Here is a 17,856-nt window from a genome sequence, read left to right as displayed (position 1 = left end):
AGTTCAGGTGTGTGATTGTCAGTCCCAAATAGATATATTCATAAATCTCACTCTCTCCCTCTAGGAGACTCTCGTTACACTAAATGATAGGATTTAACCCGCCCGAAAGGTACAATTGAAGAGTTGTCTCACAATCCTGTATTAACTAGTTTACGTGTAGTTTTGAATTGCTCTCTTGTATTCGAATCTGTTTGTATACTTTGTAGGGTAATAATTATAGTTAAATAATTATTTAGTACCATATTCTTGTTATCCGAAAAATAGCATTGAATATCATAAACTAAGTCTGTCATAGTTCATATGCAAGTTAATTTAAAACCGTGTATTGAAATCCCAAACTATACCTATTATAATTTGCATGAATATTATGTACTTGGTTCGTGTATTGATCTAAAAATTATGCAATTATGATTGTAATTCGAAAACGTCCCTTATGCTCAACATGTTACGAAAGGGATAAAATATCTAAATATTTTATAAGAATGTGGAAATCGTTCGGTCATCTCAATTGCATAATTTTAAACACGTGAAATTCTTTTGTATAATCTCACAAAATCATTCGTGTTTGGCTTGTATTCCCCCTGAAAACGTTAAAAATAGTAAAAGCATAGGGGTATGAACTCACTGTTAGTCGCCTGAAAGTGTCGGACAACGAAACTGGAAATAAAGACCCTCGGGTTGATGTACGCGGCACTTGACGGGATCCTAATAACAATTAAAGACATATATGCATTTTATAACGAAATCATTAATTATAGTGTTGGAAAAACACTTTCTTTTGGTTTAGGAATGTTACCGGGACTCGATTGAATCGGAAAAAAACGGGTTTTCAGCCAAGTTCACGACTTGGGAAGGTTTGCGGATGTGAACTGTTCTCGGCCGTGAACATCCTCTTGAATGATTTACGGCCGTGAACGGTGTTCTTGAAGAAATTGTGAAGGTTTGAAGGGTTCACGACCGTGAACTGATTTCGGCCTTTGAAGATTTGAAGATTTGAAGGGTTTGTGGCCATGAACTCAAGAACACGATGCTTGATTTGATGAAAACTCGTTTTTTAAGGCTCCCCAACAACACCCAAAGGTGATTTTTGATTATTTCCGGAAGAAAAGGGGTATTTTTGTGTTTGCGGTTGAGAGGTTAGAGAGAGAAGGGACGTGTTTTCAGCCATAAAAGTATAAAGGAAGGGTGGGAGCACATATATATATGTTGGGTTCATGGGGTCCACCAGTCGTGAATGGGTTTACGGCCGTGATGGGGTTCACGACCGTGAACACCAGTCAGACCAGTTTTCGATGATTTGTCGAAGTGACTTGTGTTTTCACGCGATTTAGGTTCCGACTCTTATATATAAATTTTAATTGTATGACTTAAACGATTTTCCAAACCATAAGAATTTTGAAAGAACAAAATAAAATTCCAAATTTATTGACGGAATCGGGCTAATGTTAACGGAAAAAGGTTCGTGTTGTCACATCATCCCCCCGATAGAGAGAATTTTGTCCCGAAATTCTAACATAGAATACAAATCATGGACTCGGAAAAAGATGAGTATACTTTTGTTGCATGGAATCTTCCCGCTTCTAAGTGAATTTAGGTCCCCGCTTGGCATTCCAGCGGACGTTCACTATCGGTATGCGACTTTGCTTTGTTCATTTGACTTCCGATCCGTGATTTTCGACTGGTTCTTCCACGAAGTTAAGGTTCTCATTGATATCGATCTCATCAAGAGGGATCACAAGGGTTTCGTCAGATAGACACTTTTTAAGGTTCGACACGTGGAAGACGGGATGAATGTTGCTAAGCTCTTGGGATAAACGAAGTTTGTATGCGATGGGACCGATCCTAGCGATAATCTCGAATGGCCCAATGAATCTCGGATATAGCTTTCCACGCTTCCCAAAGCATATCATGCCTTTCCAGGGTGAGACCTTCAACATAATATGGTCACAAACATGGAACTCCAAGGGTTTTCGTCGTTTGTCGGCGTAGCTCTTTTGCCTATCCCTAGAGGCTTTCAGTCGTTCTCTGTTTTGTACGATCTTTTCTGTGGTTTTGCGAATGATCTCCGGGCCTGTGAGAGTGTTGTCGGGGACTTGACCCTTAGCTAGCTGTGTGTCACCCACCTCAACCCAGCATAGAGGGGATCTTCACTTACGACCATATATGGCTTCAAACGATGCAACCTTGATACTGGTATGATAGTTGTTGTTGTAAGAGAACTAGACTAAGGGAAAATGGGTGTCCCATGACTTACCAAAGTCTATAACACATGCTCTCAACGTGTCTTCCAATTTCTGAATGGTCCTCTCACTCTGCCCATCGGTTTGTCGATGGTAAGTTGTGTTCTTATTCAACTTAGTTCCAAGAGCCTTCTGTAGTGACTGCCAAAATCTCGAGGTGAATCTGCTATCCCGATCAGAGATAATGGATACAGACACACCATGCAAACGTACTATCTCTTGAATGTAAATTCGTGTCAGTCTTTGCATCTTGAAGGTCTCTTTGATTGGCAGGAAGTGGGCGGATGTAGTCAATATGTCGACAATTACCCAGATGGTATCGTACCCACTCGGAGAGTTGGTCAACATAGTGATAAAATCCATCACAATCATTTCATACTTCCGCTCATGTATTTTTGGTTGTTGAATTAGAGCTGAGGGCTTTTGATATTCCACCTTCACCTTGGCACAAGTCAGGCACTTGCCTACGAAGGTAGAGATCTCTGCTTTCATATTTGGCCACCAATAGAGCTTTTTGAGATTCAGATACATCTTATCCAAACCTGGGTGAATGGATTATCAAGTCCTGTGAGCTTCACTCATGACAACCTCTCTGTAACCACCCCAATTTGGGGTCCAGATCCGGCTCATCAAATAATAGATCCCATCCCCGTTGATCTCTAAGTTCTTTTCCATTCCCCTCAAAGCTTCATCCGACATGTTGTCTGGTTTTAAGGCTTCCAGCTCAGCCTCTCTGATCTGAGCGGATAGATGGGAATGCATGGTTATTGTCAGTGCTTTCACTCTACGACCTAAGTACTCTTTCCGGTTGAGGATGTCTGCTACCACATTGGCCTATCCTGGATGATAGCATATCTCACACTCATAATCATTGAGTAGCTGTACCCATCGTCGTTGCCTCATATTTAATTCTTTCTGATCGAAAATGTGTTGTAAGCTCTTATGGTCGGTGAAGACAGTGCACTTGGTTCCGTAGATATAATGTCTCCATATCCTTAATGCAAAGACTTCTGCTCCCAACTCCAGATCGTGAGTTGTATAATTGACTTCGTATGCTTTCAGTTATCTCGAGGCATAAGCAATGACTTTTCCTCACTGCATAAGCACACAACCTAGGCCCTGATTGGATGCATTGCAGTAGACAACAAAGTCCTTCGTCCCTTATGGCAGAGACAGGATAGGTGCGCTACATAAGGCCCACTTCAATGTTTGAAATGCAGTGTCTTTCTTTTCTCCCCAACCAAATAGTACACGTTTCTGAGTTAGGGTGGTCAAAGACTTAGCAATCCTGGAGAAATTCTAGATAAACCTACGATAATAGCCAGTAAGACCCAAAAATTTATGGATTTCTGTGGGTGTCTTCGGTGCTGACCAATTCTCAATCGCCTTGATTTTGTAAGGTTCCACGTGTATGCCTTCCTCGCTAACCACGTGACCGAGGAAAGTTACCTTTCTTATCCAGAATTCGCACTTAGAGAATTTTGCATACAGTTTCTCCGCCCTTTAAGTTTCTAGCACTAGCCTCAAGCGCTGTTTATGATCTTCCTCACTTCAGGAATAGACAAGTATATCATCAATGAATACTATCAAGAACTTATCTAGGAAGGGGCGGCACACGCAATTCATCAAATCCATGAATACCGTTGGTGCGTCGTTTAGACCAAAGGGCATCACTACAAACTCGTAGTGGCCATATCAAGTTCGAAATGTTGTCTTAGGAATACCACCCTCATGGACTCGCAACTGATGGTGCCCTAATCTTAGGTCTATCTTTGAGAAGTAACTGGCTCCTTGCAATTGATCGAAGAGGTCGTCGATTCGAAGAAGGGGATAGTGAGCTTGTTGAGTTCGCGATAATCTATACACATCCGAAAGGATCCCTCCTTCCTTTTCACAAAAAAAAAATCGGGGCTCCCCGGGGTGAGAAGCTCGGTCTAATGAATCCTTTGTTGAGCAGTTCGTTGAGCTGGCTGGATAACTCTTGCATTTCTGTCGGCGCTAGAAGGTAAGGGGATTTGGCTATAGGAGTGGCTACGAGGATTAAGTCGATTCTGAAATCGAGTTGGCGCTCGGGAGGGATTCCGAGGAGATCTTCAGGGAAAACATCAAGAAAGTTGCAGACCTCGGGGATGCTCTTGAGATCTTTAATTTCCTACTTTTCATTAATGACATGGGCTAGAAACGCTTGGTATTCTTTTCGAATATATTTTTGGGCTTTGACACATGATATGATACGGAGGTCTTTGCTATGTTTCTCACCATAAATGATGAGGGCTTCGCCATTAGGCAGATTGAGGCGAATGGCTTTCTCGAAACAGATAATATCGGCACGATGAAGACTTAACCAGTCCATGCCAATAATGACATCGAAACTTTTAATGGAGACCGGCATAAGATCGATGGGAAAGGAATAATCATTTAGGGTAAGGGTACAGTCTACGAATACATCGTCAGTGCTCTCTTTCTTACCGTTGGCCATTTCGACGGTAAAGGTTTCGGTTAAAGGTTGGGATTTATGCTTGAGTAGATGCTTGAATGCATGACTAACAAAACTTCTCTCTGCACCAGAATAAAAAAGAATCCATGCATAAGATTTGTCAAGGAGGAACGTACCCAAAACTACGGTGGGATCAGCAACAACTTCCTCTTGGCCCATAGCTAGCACTATCCCCATGTTGCCAACTGTTTCCTTTGGGAAATTCCTCTTGTAATTCCCCGTCTCACCACATCCTTAACAGGCTTGGCTAACTCCAGCTCTAGGAGCCTGATTAGTGGGTTGGAGTTGTGTCTTGCAGAAACGAGTTGTGTGCCTCTTTTTGCCACAGCTATTGCACAACGTTTCACAGCATGGCCCTTTATGGTGGAAGTTACACTTGTCACACCTTAGGAGGGTTCCATCATATCTAATTCCATGTATTGGGGGTGTAGGGGCAGCGGCAGGAGAAGTAGCGACATTCATAGCCACTACTTGCTGCTTCTTGGAGGGCTCCTGTGGAGACTTGCCCTTACGCTTATTCCAGAACTTTTTCTTTCCACCGCTCTCCTTGGGTGGTTCGTGGGCAGCTGGCTCGGGATCCTGACGACCTCCATGATCAATCAAGGTCTGAGCCAACCATTTGGCACTATTAAAAGTCGGCAGTCTTGCAGTCAGGACATTCCCTTGAGTTGAGGGTGTTAATCCCCAAATGTATCTTTCTACTTTCTTACTCTCTGGGTGACCATTCCCAGGAAGAGAAGAGCAATATCACTAAATCTGTCAGTGTAAGTAGCAATGTCAGAGCCTTTCATCTTTAAATTCCAAAGCTCCTCCTCCATCTTCTGCATCTCCTCTCGTGGTTAGTACTCAACGAGCATCAGTTCGTTTAGATCCTCCCAGCTCATGGCACTAGCTAGCGGAAGAGTTAGGGATTTAACTTGGCCATTCCACCAAGTTAGTGCTCTATCGGTGAAGGTGCATGCCGCAAACATCACCCTGTTCGATTCCAGGCAAGCATATATCTCAAAGATTGACTCGGTCTTCTCGAACCATCGAGTCAAGGCAATGACACCTCTAGTGCCATCGAAGGACTGCAGCTTGGCATTTGAAAAGTCTTTGTATGTACATTCCCATGTGTGACCATGGCTGTCACCGACGTTGGATGTAGGGGAACCACTACCTACCCCACTTGTACCACTTGCGTTGATCTGGGACATTGCAGCAGCCACGTCGACTGTCACAGCTGCTTGGAAGACAGATGGGTCGTACTGAGGAGGTGGCGGCGTCGGATCTATCAGAGGATTTTTGTTCTTTTTATTGGGTCTCTTCCTCGAAGGCATCTTATTCTAAAAGAATCAAGAATAAGAGGATGGTAAGTCCCCTATAATCAAGAGATATGACACAATATATATCTCAACCTGATAGATAAAGTGTTCTACTAAGCGATATACAAACAAGGGTTACCAATACAAGTAAACTATCGCTAGAAAAGAAATAAGTAGCAACACTTGGAATGAATCTCTACACTGAGTTCGACTCTAGCTAAAATACTCCTATAGTATTTTAATGTTGTATGTTCTGTTCTATCAATCTCTTGTTGTATATATAGTTTGGTAAGTTTTAGGCTTGTTGCAACACCATAGTCACTCCCAAACACATGTTGGTCATATCTCAAATAAATATAGTTGATCAGGCTATATTGATTCCAGACATGGTTACATAACTATCCAGGTTTAACTACAGTGTCCAACATCCAAATACTTTTGTTTTGTTCTACTTGCGATACTGATTCTGGCATGTATATATACTTGTATACTTAATATAAGATGCTTATATTTTAAAAGGTATACTTTTAGTTCAGAGCACTTTGGCCCCTTAGCGTTTATAATTATACACCATGTAAGGTTCGGGTTACTTAGTTCACTATAAACAATATCCCTGATACTAATCTATCACACCCCTAAACCGAAACGGCGGAAACGTTCGGGGTGGAGGATGTTATGTACAATATCACAACAATTGCATCATAGTAATCAAAGTAAACACAACCATTATATTGAAATATAGGTGTATACATCTGTTTGCTACATAGTTTGTGTACATCAAAAGTATAACACAAATATAAAATACATGACTCTATACGCTCCGTCTTCTAAAAAGCCTGTTGGAGTACCTGCCTACTGATTTCTTGAGAATACAAGCAATTTTTGAAAGAGTATCAACATTAAGCTGGGGAGTGCATAAAAATGTTTTTGTAATGAAAACCTGTCATTAAATCTGTAAAATTTTTTGTATGTTTCTCCAGAAAATCCAATATTTTCTAAAGTGTATGATCGTTACTGTATTCTGGAATAATGTATCAAGTATTAATCTGTATGCCTGGTTACCACAAGCTGTATTGTATATCATTGTTTTGAATGACAATCCTCTGTTTGAAAACCCTGGCTACCACCAGAAACGTATAGAATGTTCAGTTTGAAAACCCTGGTTACCACCAGTATGTATAGTAGTTTTATTACTTAAAATAAAAGCATGTATTGTATCCCTGGAATCCTCTAGTGTAATGTATAGTAGTTCTATCAATTAAAATGAAACTAATGAAGAATCAAATCCCGTAAACAAAGGTTAGTTTATACTACTTTTATTCGTATAACCATGCTTGATATGACTAGTGACCTCTACGACGTTCTTCATGCATCGGACGGTATGATATCTGTCACCCCAGGCGTGCCTGCCTAACTGTAGCTAGTAGTTCAGGTGTGTGATTGTCAGTCTCGAATAGATCTATTCATAAATCTCACGCTCTCCCTCTAGGAGACTCTCGTTACACTAAATGATAGGATTTAACCCGCCCGAAAGGTACAATTGAAGAGTTGTCTCACAATCTTGTATTAACTAGTTTACGTGTAGTTCTGAATTGCTCTCTTGTATTTGAATCTGTTTGTATACTTTGTAGGGTAATAATTATAGTTAAATAATTATTTAGTATTGTATTCTTGTTATCCGAAAAATAACATTGAATATCATAAACTAAGTCTGTCATAGTTCATATGCAAGTTAATTTAAAACCGTGTATTGAAATCCCAAACTATACCTATTATAATTTGCATGAATATTATGTACTTGGTTCGTGTATTGATCTAAAAACTATGCAATTATGATTGTAATTTGAAAACGTCCCTTATGCTCAACATGTTACGAAAGGGATAAAATATCTAAATATTTTATAAGAATGTGGAAATCGTCCGGTCATCTCAATTGCATAATTTTAAACACGTGAAATTCTTTTGTATAATCTCACAAAATCATTCGTGTTTGGCTTGTATTCCCCCTGAAAACGTTAAAAATAGTAAAAGCATAGGGGTATGAACTCACTGTTAGTCGCCTGAAAGTGTCGGACAACGAAACTGGAAATAAAGACCCTCGGGTTGATGTACACGGCACTTAACGGGATCGTAATAACAATTATATACATATATGCATTTTATTAGTGAAACCATTAATTGTAGTTTTGGAAAAACACTTGCTTTTGGTTTAGGAGTGTTATCGGGACTCGATTGAATCGGAAAAAAGCGGGTTTTCAACCCAGTTCACTACTTGGGAAGGTTTGCGGCCATGAACTGTTCTCGGTTGTGAATAGCCTCTTGAATGATTTATGGCCGTGAACGGTGTTCTTGAAGAAATTATGAAGGTTTGAAGGCTTCACGGCCGTGAACTGATTTCGGCCTTTGATGATTTGAAGATTTGAAGGGTTTGTAGCCGTGAACTTAAAAACACGATGCTTGATTTGATGGAAAAACACGTTTTTAGAGGCTCCCCAACAACACCCATAGCCGATTTTTGATGATTTCCGGAAGAAAATGGGGTATTTTTGTGATTGCGGTTGAGAGGTTAAAGAGAGAAGGGATGTGTTTTCAGCCATAAAAGTATAAATGAAGGGTGGGAGCACATATATAGGATGGCTTCATGTGGTCCACCAGCCGTGAATGGGATTACAGCCGTGATCGGGTTTACGGCCATGATCGGGTTCACGACCATGAACACTAGTAAGGCTGGTTTTCACTGATTTGTTGAAGTGACTCGGGTTTTCGCGTGATTTTGGTTCTGACTCTTATATATATAATTGAATTATATGACTTAAACGATTTTCCAAACCATAAGAATTTTGACGGAACAAAATAAAATTCCAAATTTATTGACGGAATTTGGCTAATGTTAATGGAAAAAGGTTTGGGTTGTCACAATGGTGGCCACACGAAGTGCATCTACTAGTGGTTCGGGTTCAGGATCTGGAGTCGGACAGTTGTATGAGTAGATGCAGGAGTTCATTTCGTCTGAGATCACCCGCAACATACTTGAGTAGACTCCTGTGTTCTTTGGTATGGTCAAGGAGGGCATTCTGGATATTTTGGATGAACGCTTGAGCACTTTTCATTATGAGATGGTGGAATTTATTGGAGCTCACACGTTGACATTAAGGGAGTTACGGGCATATGGGGCTCCGGAGTACTTCAGGGAGAAGGACCTAATTGCGAGCAGACGTTGATTAGCGGATTGTTTTTAGGTTTGCGAGATCGGGATCAAGATCCTAAGATCCCACAAAATAAAACATAATTCTAATTTATAATTTTAAAATAGAGTAAGTTACTGAAATTGTTCCTACGGTTTGGTCAAAATAACACGTTTGGTCCCTAATTTTTTTTTTGCACTCGGAGCGTCCCTGTGGTTTGATTTTATTGTGTTTTTCGTCTCTCTGGTTTGCTCAAAATTGCACGTTTGGTCCCTAACTTTATGTATGTAAGGGACGAAAAACACAACAAAATCAAACCACAGGGAAGATCCGAGTGAAAAAAAAAAAGTTAGGGACCAAACGTGTAATTTTGACCAAACCATAGTGACCATTTCATTAATTTACTCTTTAAAATATGAAAATATTTCAAACATTCAATTTTTCGTTCAGAAGTTATAAAAACTTCAAAATATTAGTCATAAGTCATAACACAAAATGACAAATGGTAAGTTGGTAAAGGGTAAAAGACATAAAGTTGTACAAAAATTCATTTTCAAAAAAAAAAAATCAAGGGAATGTAGTCCCAAATACGATCCATTTATAATCTGACTTGTTTTTCATACCTAAGATCGTAGGATCATATGGTCCTATGATCAGGATCACGATTTTAACAACCATGATTGTACCCATACTGCCTGACACCATTCTTTCTAAGGATAACAACCCTAGTACTGATTATGAGATCAAAAGAATGAGTTGCATACCGTATGTTTCAATACTAGGTTCAATTATGTATGTTATGACATGTACAGGTCAAATGTAGCTTATGGGATTATTTTAACTAGTAGGTATCAATATAATCTTGGCTAGAAATATTGTATGGTGGTTGAAAACATACTTAAGTACTTAAGAAGGACTAAACACATGTTTCTAGTTTATTGAGGAGTTGATGAAGAGCTTACTATAAGATGTTACATTGATGTTGGTTTCAACATTGATCGAGATAACTCTCGATTACAGTCGGGATACGTGGTCACACTTAATGGAGGAGCCATTGGCTGGAAAAGTTCAAAGCAAGAAGTAGTCACACTTTCAACAACAGAATCAGAGTATATAGTTACGTGTGAGACAACCCACGAAGTTGATTGGATGAAGAAATTCATCATTGATCGAGATGTTGTTCCAAGCATCAAAAATATCATTAAGATGTTTTATGACAACACTAGTGTTATCGCTATCACTAGTACTATCGCTATCGCAAGAGACCCGATGGTTACCAACAAGACTAGGCACATTCAACGAAAATTCAATTTCATTTTTTAGGAATTCGAATTAGGAAATTTACTCATTGAGAAGGTTCATACATATAATAATGTAGTAGATCGATTCACGGAGCCACTTTCTCAAAGAAAGTTTGAGGGTCATGCAAAAGAATTAGTCTTCGATTAGCTAGTGATTGGATTTAAATATGTACATTACTAATACCTGGATATTCAAAACTACGTAACAGTGATCTATAATCTCTTTCGATATATGATATATCCCTTTGTGTTAAATATTATTATGTTCTATGTTAGCATGTTATTTGATCCTTGAATAATGTAATTATTTAAAATTGTCCATAGTCAATCATTGCTTTGGGATCAACTGTGAATTAAGATTAACATGAATCGGGTTGGTTGATTTTTAGTTATACGGGCAACCCAAAAAGGACGTTGCTTCTAATTACAAGAATATACTAATTCAGTTATGAGTTTAGACACCTTAATCCAACAGATTCCTCCACCATGTGATGACCATAAAAAAAACTTATAATTCACTTTAAGGTTCATACCTAAGAATTCGTGTGTTACACAACTACTAGTGGGATTCTTGGACTTGCCAATAGCATTACTTTCATGTGGTTTTAAAGCCAAAATGGTTCACATAATAAGAACAAGATATCATCTGGAAAGAAAAAATAATGATAAGAAGAAACAAGGAAGAAAGATGAAATATTTAATTATGAATGAGTTTGCGAAAAGACCAAAATTCGCTTATGTACATGGCACATGAAGGGTCTAAAATGATAGATGGCAACGATGTCGAGGGACCAACTCTACTAATTTAGTTAGATATAAGGACCAATATTACAACAAATCCCATAATCGGATAAAGAGTACAATAAACCCTAAATATTAGGGACCTGTAACAATCATAAAAATCATGCCAAATTTAAACTTTTTTTAAAACCTTTTCAAAACCAGGATTATTACAAAACATGTTTCCACAATAGTATAATATCAAAGTATCCTAGAATCGAATCATAAAAACATGAAACATGAGGAGCTAACCTTCCTGCGATCATCAGAGGTACCTGAAACATAACTAACAACTGTAAGCCCGAAGCTTAGTGTGTTCGCCCAAAATACCAACAACATATAAATATAACCATATCATATAAATAAACAAACAAACAACATGCATAATGAGCAATCAGTCTGAATGGACCGCCTCCCCACACCTTCAATCTATCTGGACCTCTCTCCAAGCCTTCAACCTGACTAGATTTTCCTGGCCCTGTCCTGCAGTCTACCCGGTCCGCCCAGGGTGTCTTGGCATACTACGCACAACAAGACCTGCCTCAACCCTTTCCCCAAATCAATAACCATGTGCACATATATATAAACATGTAAACATGTAGATCTAACATCTCACTAATCATTGCAACCACCCTATATCCATGATGATAATCTAATCTATCTCTAACATAACAAGCATCCTATAACCAGGATACTGATCTAATCGATCTCTAACATAGCAACCATCCTACAACCAGGATACTAATCTAACCGATCTCTAACATAGAAACCATCCTACAACCAGGAAACATATCATAAAGCATAACGTGCAATGAACCCGGATAAAAATACAAAAAGGGCCGACATTGGTGCCTTCGACCATATTAGTACAGCAAGGACAACTCACCACCTATAGAAGTCAAACTGGTCAACCCTTGGTCAAGGTCAAAGTCAATGGTCAAGGTCAACAACCCATGTTGACCCTACTCGTTGATTATAGCTCAATGGCTTTTTGAGTCCTTCCAACACTCGAGAAGTCGTGAAATCCCCTGTTGACTCATCAAGTTTCCAGAAAACTCACCGAGTCTCTGCGTGTCCAAAAGTTGAGAAAATCCTAGCTGACTTGTCGAGTTGTCTTGCTCACTCACCAAGTCCATGCAGAGGTCCTCAAGGTAAATCTTCATTGGACTCGCCGAGTTGACCAATCCATGCCTATAATAACCTTGTTCCCCTGTAATGGTATGGGAACCAAGTCTACCAAGTAGTGCTCCTCGAATAGCCTCAAAACACAATCCTTGAAAACCTCTGATGCTCGCACTGATTGGTCGTCCGAAATCTCAACCTCTATAGGGAAATCTAACATGCTTGAAGACTCAGGGAACCTCTTGATAAGCGCAAGAGAGACAAATTATCGGGTAGCACCCGAATCAAACAACACCTGAACTGGGATACCGTTCACATGGAACGATCCTAAACAAAACATATAACATAACACATCAATATCACAAACGACATATAATAACATTTAGAGTGAAGAAACCATACCCGTCACCCCCATCGGGTGCGATGCGTGCCTCCTCGGCTATCAACTGAAAAGCTCGACTGCTCACCACTAGAGCCTCTGACTTGACCTTCCGGCCATCCATAACCCGTGCAGTCGCTGGAATCAGTGCTACCACTGGCGTTGCTGTTGTTGTCAATCTAGGGCGGTTGGCCTTTTTTATGGCCCCTCTGGTTGCAATGAAAGCAAATCAGGTCTGATATATGAACTGTGGGGGCAGGGGCAATACAATTCCTGCCAAAGTTCCTTATCTTGCCGCACTTGTAGCAGTCTGATCCCGACCCAGTAGGACAAACGCCCTCGTGTGACCTATCACATTTCCCACAGTGGCTCTGGCCATGCTGGCCCTTCGACCTATAGTCGAATCCCTTAGGTTTCTTCTCAGAAACCCCTATCACCTGTCCCTCCTCTGCCTTCCTCTTCCAAATGTGCTCCAAGTTAATCTCCCTCTCCCTCTCCCTGGAAATCATAGAGTCCACAGTCGGGCAAGCTGAGTAGCTAGCATGCTCTCGAATATCATCCCTCAACATGTCATGATAGCGGGTTTTACGCATCTCCTCGTCCCCCGCACAATAGGGCACCAATAATGCCCTCTCCCAAAACTTGGCGGTGATCTCCGCCACTGTCTCAGTCATCTGCCTCATATCAAGGAACTCCATGGCCAGCTGCTGAAGCTCCACAGCTGGCGTAAACTCAACCATGAATCTGGTCACAAAGTCTGACCAAGTCATAGCCTCGATAGTTGGGGCTCCAAGTGAGTCGCCAACCGACTCCCACCAATCCGTAGCTCTGTCTCTTAAATAACCAGCAACAAAGCGAACCTTTGACCGTTTCGGGTAGAAGCTCATCAACTACGCAAACTAGATGTCTATGATCCATCTTCTGGAAGCAATGGGGTCCTTCACCCCGTGAAATTCTAGTGCACCACTACCCCATAAGTCCTTGAAGGACAGGGTGCGCATACCCGACTTGCTAGATGCCAAGTCACTCCTGAATGTCCAGAGGCGATGCTCCATCAGCTCAATAATCCCCTCCTTGATTGAATCGAAAATAACCGAGGTCGCCTCAATGATACCTTTCGTGATCTCAGATGTGATGAACTCGTGTATCCCGTCATCAACCTGCTCGAATCTTGCCCCCAAGCCTGATCCCGATCCTGATCCAGACCCTAAACCTCCTGCGCTATGTCGTGTAATCGCCATACTAAAATAAAACACATAAACGTCAGGGTCATTCATACTCTCGAGAGGTCTCACACACTCTCCAAGTTCATTGGTTCCATCTTATCCCTCTTTGATTTTAGTACAGATCCTCTGCTTCCAGTAGTACGGGCCCATACTACCTTCTATATTTATCCGTATTTTCATTAAGGATTGCTTCGACTTCACGAAGCCCCTTCTACTAATACTGATTTCCAAACCAATCTCATCCTAGGCTTGTCCTAGGTACTCTCCAACCTACTCTCCGCCACCAGTTGCATAAGGAGTCCCTACCATCTTCCCTTAACTAGCTTGCAGATATTATTACATATTCGATTACTAGTTATTTAAAGCTAGCTAGAATCCCTATAAGCACAAAGCTATTGGGTTTTGAGCATTCTAACACTTCCTAAATGTACATGAAACCCTAATAAACCTTGGATCTATGTTTGTTTAAGGTACATGCAAAATATTATTTTCCAAGGTTTCTAAGCTACCTAGCATGGCATGGGATACTTTTAAATATAAAAGAACTAGATGAATTATGTAACTTTTGTTGATTGTTGATTCCTTGGAGTTTGAGAGCCAAGCAACAATAATCTGAATGCCTCAAATGGAAATCACAAATCACCACAAACTTGGAAAATATATGAGAGAGTATACTAACACTTAGAAACCGGCCACCGCTATTACACACGCACTAGAGGTGTTTTTCATGCAACATAAGCTTGTTTATATAGTGTGCATGGTTAGGGTGAAACCCTAATAACCTATGTCTTTTCCTCTTCCAAGGATACATGGGTTAAAGCTCCATGGATCATCCATGGACTTCCATATAATCTTAGCCCATTAACAAATGAGTATTAGCCCACACCATATAAATGTAATATCCCATGACTTAATTAGTCTTCCTTTTAATCACTAAATTAATTCATAATTAATTCAAGATTAAAACTAATTATATAACATGACTTTATATTAATATATTATAGCTTATAATATATTAATAAATCGTAAGTATACACTTCTCATAAAATTATCCATAAATAGTTTGGGTGAAGTGCAACCCAAATGGACCATGTCGGGTCGGGTCAAGTATATACCAAATAAGTTATGGACTTAGACACCTTAGCCAACAAAAGCAAGCAACATTTGTGCATTGAGTAACCAAACCAAGCATAACCTAACAAAGCTGTCATACTGCTTGACTAAACAGCCTTAGCATATAGCTCAATAAACTTATACAATAGGCATATAAGGCATCCTCCCTAGATCCGTAGCCCTAGTCTAGCATGAAATTCTCATAATCATATCATATAACATAACATATCATGTATGGGTATCTTGGGGAAAACTTACTTGAGCTCGGCCGGTCGCACGCATCACATACCTGGTTCTTTCCCAAAACTATTTGTTTTATATTTTATAAAACTATTTTCTTGTAAAAATCTTTCAAACCCTCAATTTGAGTCCAGACACCCCCAAAGGTGTGCCTGAATCCCTCAAACCAAGGCTCTGATACCAACTTGTGACATCCTAAAAATCAAGATCAATTTTTATTTATTTATGACGCTTATAAAACTTGTTTGAAGAAAACATTACTGATTACACATTAAGTTATAAACCATAGTTACATGTCTCAAAAACCATATCGTCAAATAGTAATAATGTCAGAGTACAATCCCAGAAATCTCTATGCGGTATCATGTGTGTGTGATGCGCTGCTACCCCGCCGGCTCCTTCCCCTTAGACGAAGAGGTACTTGAAACCAAAACTGAAAACCATAAGCAAAAAAGCTTATTGATTTCACCATAATACCACATACCACATAATAGTGCCTATTCCTCGGTATCTTTCAATCGGTAGCTGGGAAAAAACCTCCCCTTCGGTATCTTTCAACCGGTAACCGAGAGCTAACCTCTCCTTCGGTATCTTTCAACCGGTAGTCAAGAGCTAATCTCCCTCTAGGTATCTTTTAACCGGTAACCGGTGACTCTTTCACCCCCTACCGCTATCACATAAATATGTAACATGATAATACTACTAAGCATGCATGGGTACTATCCACCCCTTCGGTATCTTTCAACTGATAACTAGAGACTATTTCACCCCTAACACTACTACACATGTATCATAGCATCCTAGCACATAATATAACAAATTCAACATACCAAGCGATTATCACAAAGACAATCACCTTTACTACGTACCCTGCTAATGAGCCGACCTTAGTGCCTTAGACCCATTTCTACTAGAAGGTAACTCGTCTCGATGTCGTGTAGTGTCTGCACTATCCTCAGTGTGGAAATAAACTCTTCTCGACTCCTCTATTCCTACACAACATTCTCTCTACATTACTATTTCATACTCATAACTCTTATAAGGATCACTCAAGTCCAACTCAAAATCAAGGTCAAAACCCTGGTCAAAGTCAACTTTGGTCAAAGTCAACATCCGGTTGACTCGACTCGCCAAGTTGGTCTGCTAACTCGTCGAGTCCCCACGTCCACAAAAGCTACAACCACGTCCCTACTCGTTGAGTCTAGCAAGAGCTCGACGAGTTCGCCTTCAACAACACATTAGACCTTCTTCAACCGACTCGTCGAGTTCATCTTCATCCGTATGAATGAATTCAGTCTATGACTCACCAAGTTCCCCTTGAACTCGTCGAGTCCGTCTTCATGTGGTTGGGATATTGCCTTCAACTTGCCAAGTTAGCTCATACACTCGTCGGGTTCTATGATTTCCAGGTCCCCAATGAGCCCAAACAACTGATGGACCTTCAATCTTAGCATTTGGTCCATCAACATAAGGGTTTGATGGAAAATACGTCCCGACTCGCCGAGTCCCATGAACGAATCGTCGAGTCCATCTTTGTCCAAAACTATATAGTTAATTTCATTGGGTTTCAAAGCATCCAAACTATAGATCTGACCTCCTAGGGTCCATAATACATGTAAAGTTACAAACTTTACATTCATGCATGGGCCATTTAGCTCAGAAGGTCCTAAAATGGAGTCTTCAAGATGCATGGGGCTCTCATGGCAGTAAAGATGGCACCTTTATGCCATAAGAACCCTTCTAGGTTCCAGATCTGAGGTTATTTCTTTACATAATGACCCACACCCGAAGGTAACTTAGAAATGCCCAAAAAAAGACAAGATTCAATCCCTAAAGAGTATCTAACAAATGGAAAGTCAAGGTTGAAGCTTTTTACCTCAAATAAGCTAGAAATGAAACACAACCTCTGGATCTACTAGCTTCAACTTGAACTCCCCAAGCTCCTTCTTCATTCTCAAGCTTCACAACCACCAAAAATGCACAAAATGGCTCAAGAATCACTCAAACAAGGTTAAGGTTTCGATTTAGGGCTTCTCTGAGCTAGGAGGGACGATGGGGACTAGTTTGAGACAAAATAAGTTGTTTAAATAGGGTGCAAACCCAAAATATTAGGGTTTCATCCAGACAGCCTCTACCGTCGAGTCGGTCCCCCGACTCGTCGAGTAGATCACTAAAGTTCCCGCAAAATGTCGAGTCTACTCGACGAGTTTGGCCACCAGCTCGCCGAGACCCAGAGAAAAACACAAATTACTTGAATTTAAATGCATACCAGGAACCGAGTGTTACAAAAAGAGAGAAAACAACGATTTAGGGTTTTCTGGACTCAAAAGGGGCTGTAATGGGAGGCTAAGGGGCAAATGATCATTTAAATAGGGTGCAAAACCCCGAAAATTAGGGTTTCATCCCCTAGGTCTAACTTGTCGAGTTGTGTCCTAAAACTCGTCGAGTTGGTCACTTAAACACACGACC

General features: G+C 40.4%; 1 protein-coding gene across 1 annotated transcript; it reads right to left on the bottom strand.

The window, feature by feature from the left end:
* Window positions 1–12,987: 12,987 nt before the first annotated feature.
* LOC145006301 (uncharacterized) lies at window positions 12,988–13,695 on the bottom strand. Its single transcript, XM_078965398.1, has one exon. It carries the CDS (start codon window positions 13,693–13,695, stop codon window positions 12,988–12,990), a length of 708 nt encoding a protein of 235 aa, XP_078821524.1.
* Window positions 13,696–17,856: the final 4,161 nt, after the last annotated feature.

Source organism: Lactuca saligna, chromosome 1 (assembly GCF_052625555.1).
Source record: "Lactuca saligna cultivar CGN05327 chromosome 1, ASM5262555v1, whole genome shotgun sequence".
Classification (NCBI taxonomy): domain Eukaryota; kingdom Viridiplantae; phylum Streptophyta; class Magnoliopsida; order Asterales; family Asteraceae; genus Lactuca; species Lactuca saligna.
Note: the sequence above shows the minus strand (reverse complement) of the source record. Positions and strands in the feature narration are given on the sequence as shown.

Excerpts from the sequence above, each read along its gene's own strand:
- LOC145006301 (XM_078965398.1), bottom strand. The coding sequence starts at position 13,695 with ATGAGCTTCTACCCGAAACGGTCAAAGGTTCGCTTTGTTGCTGGTTAT.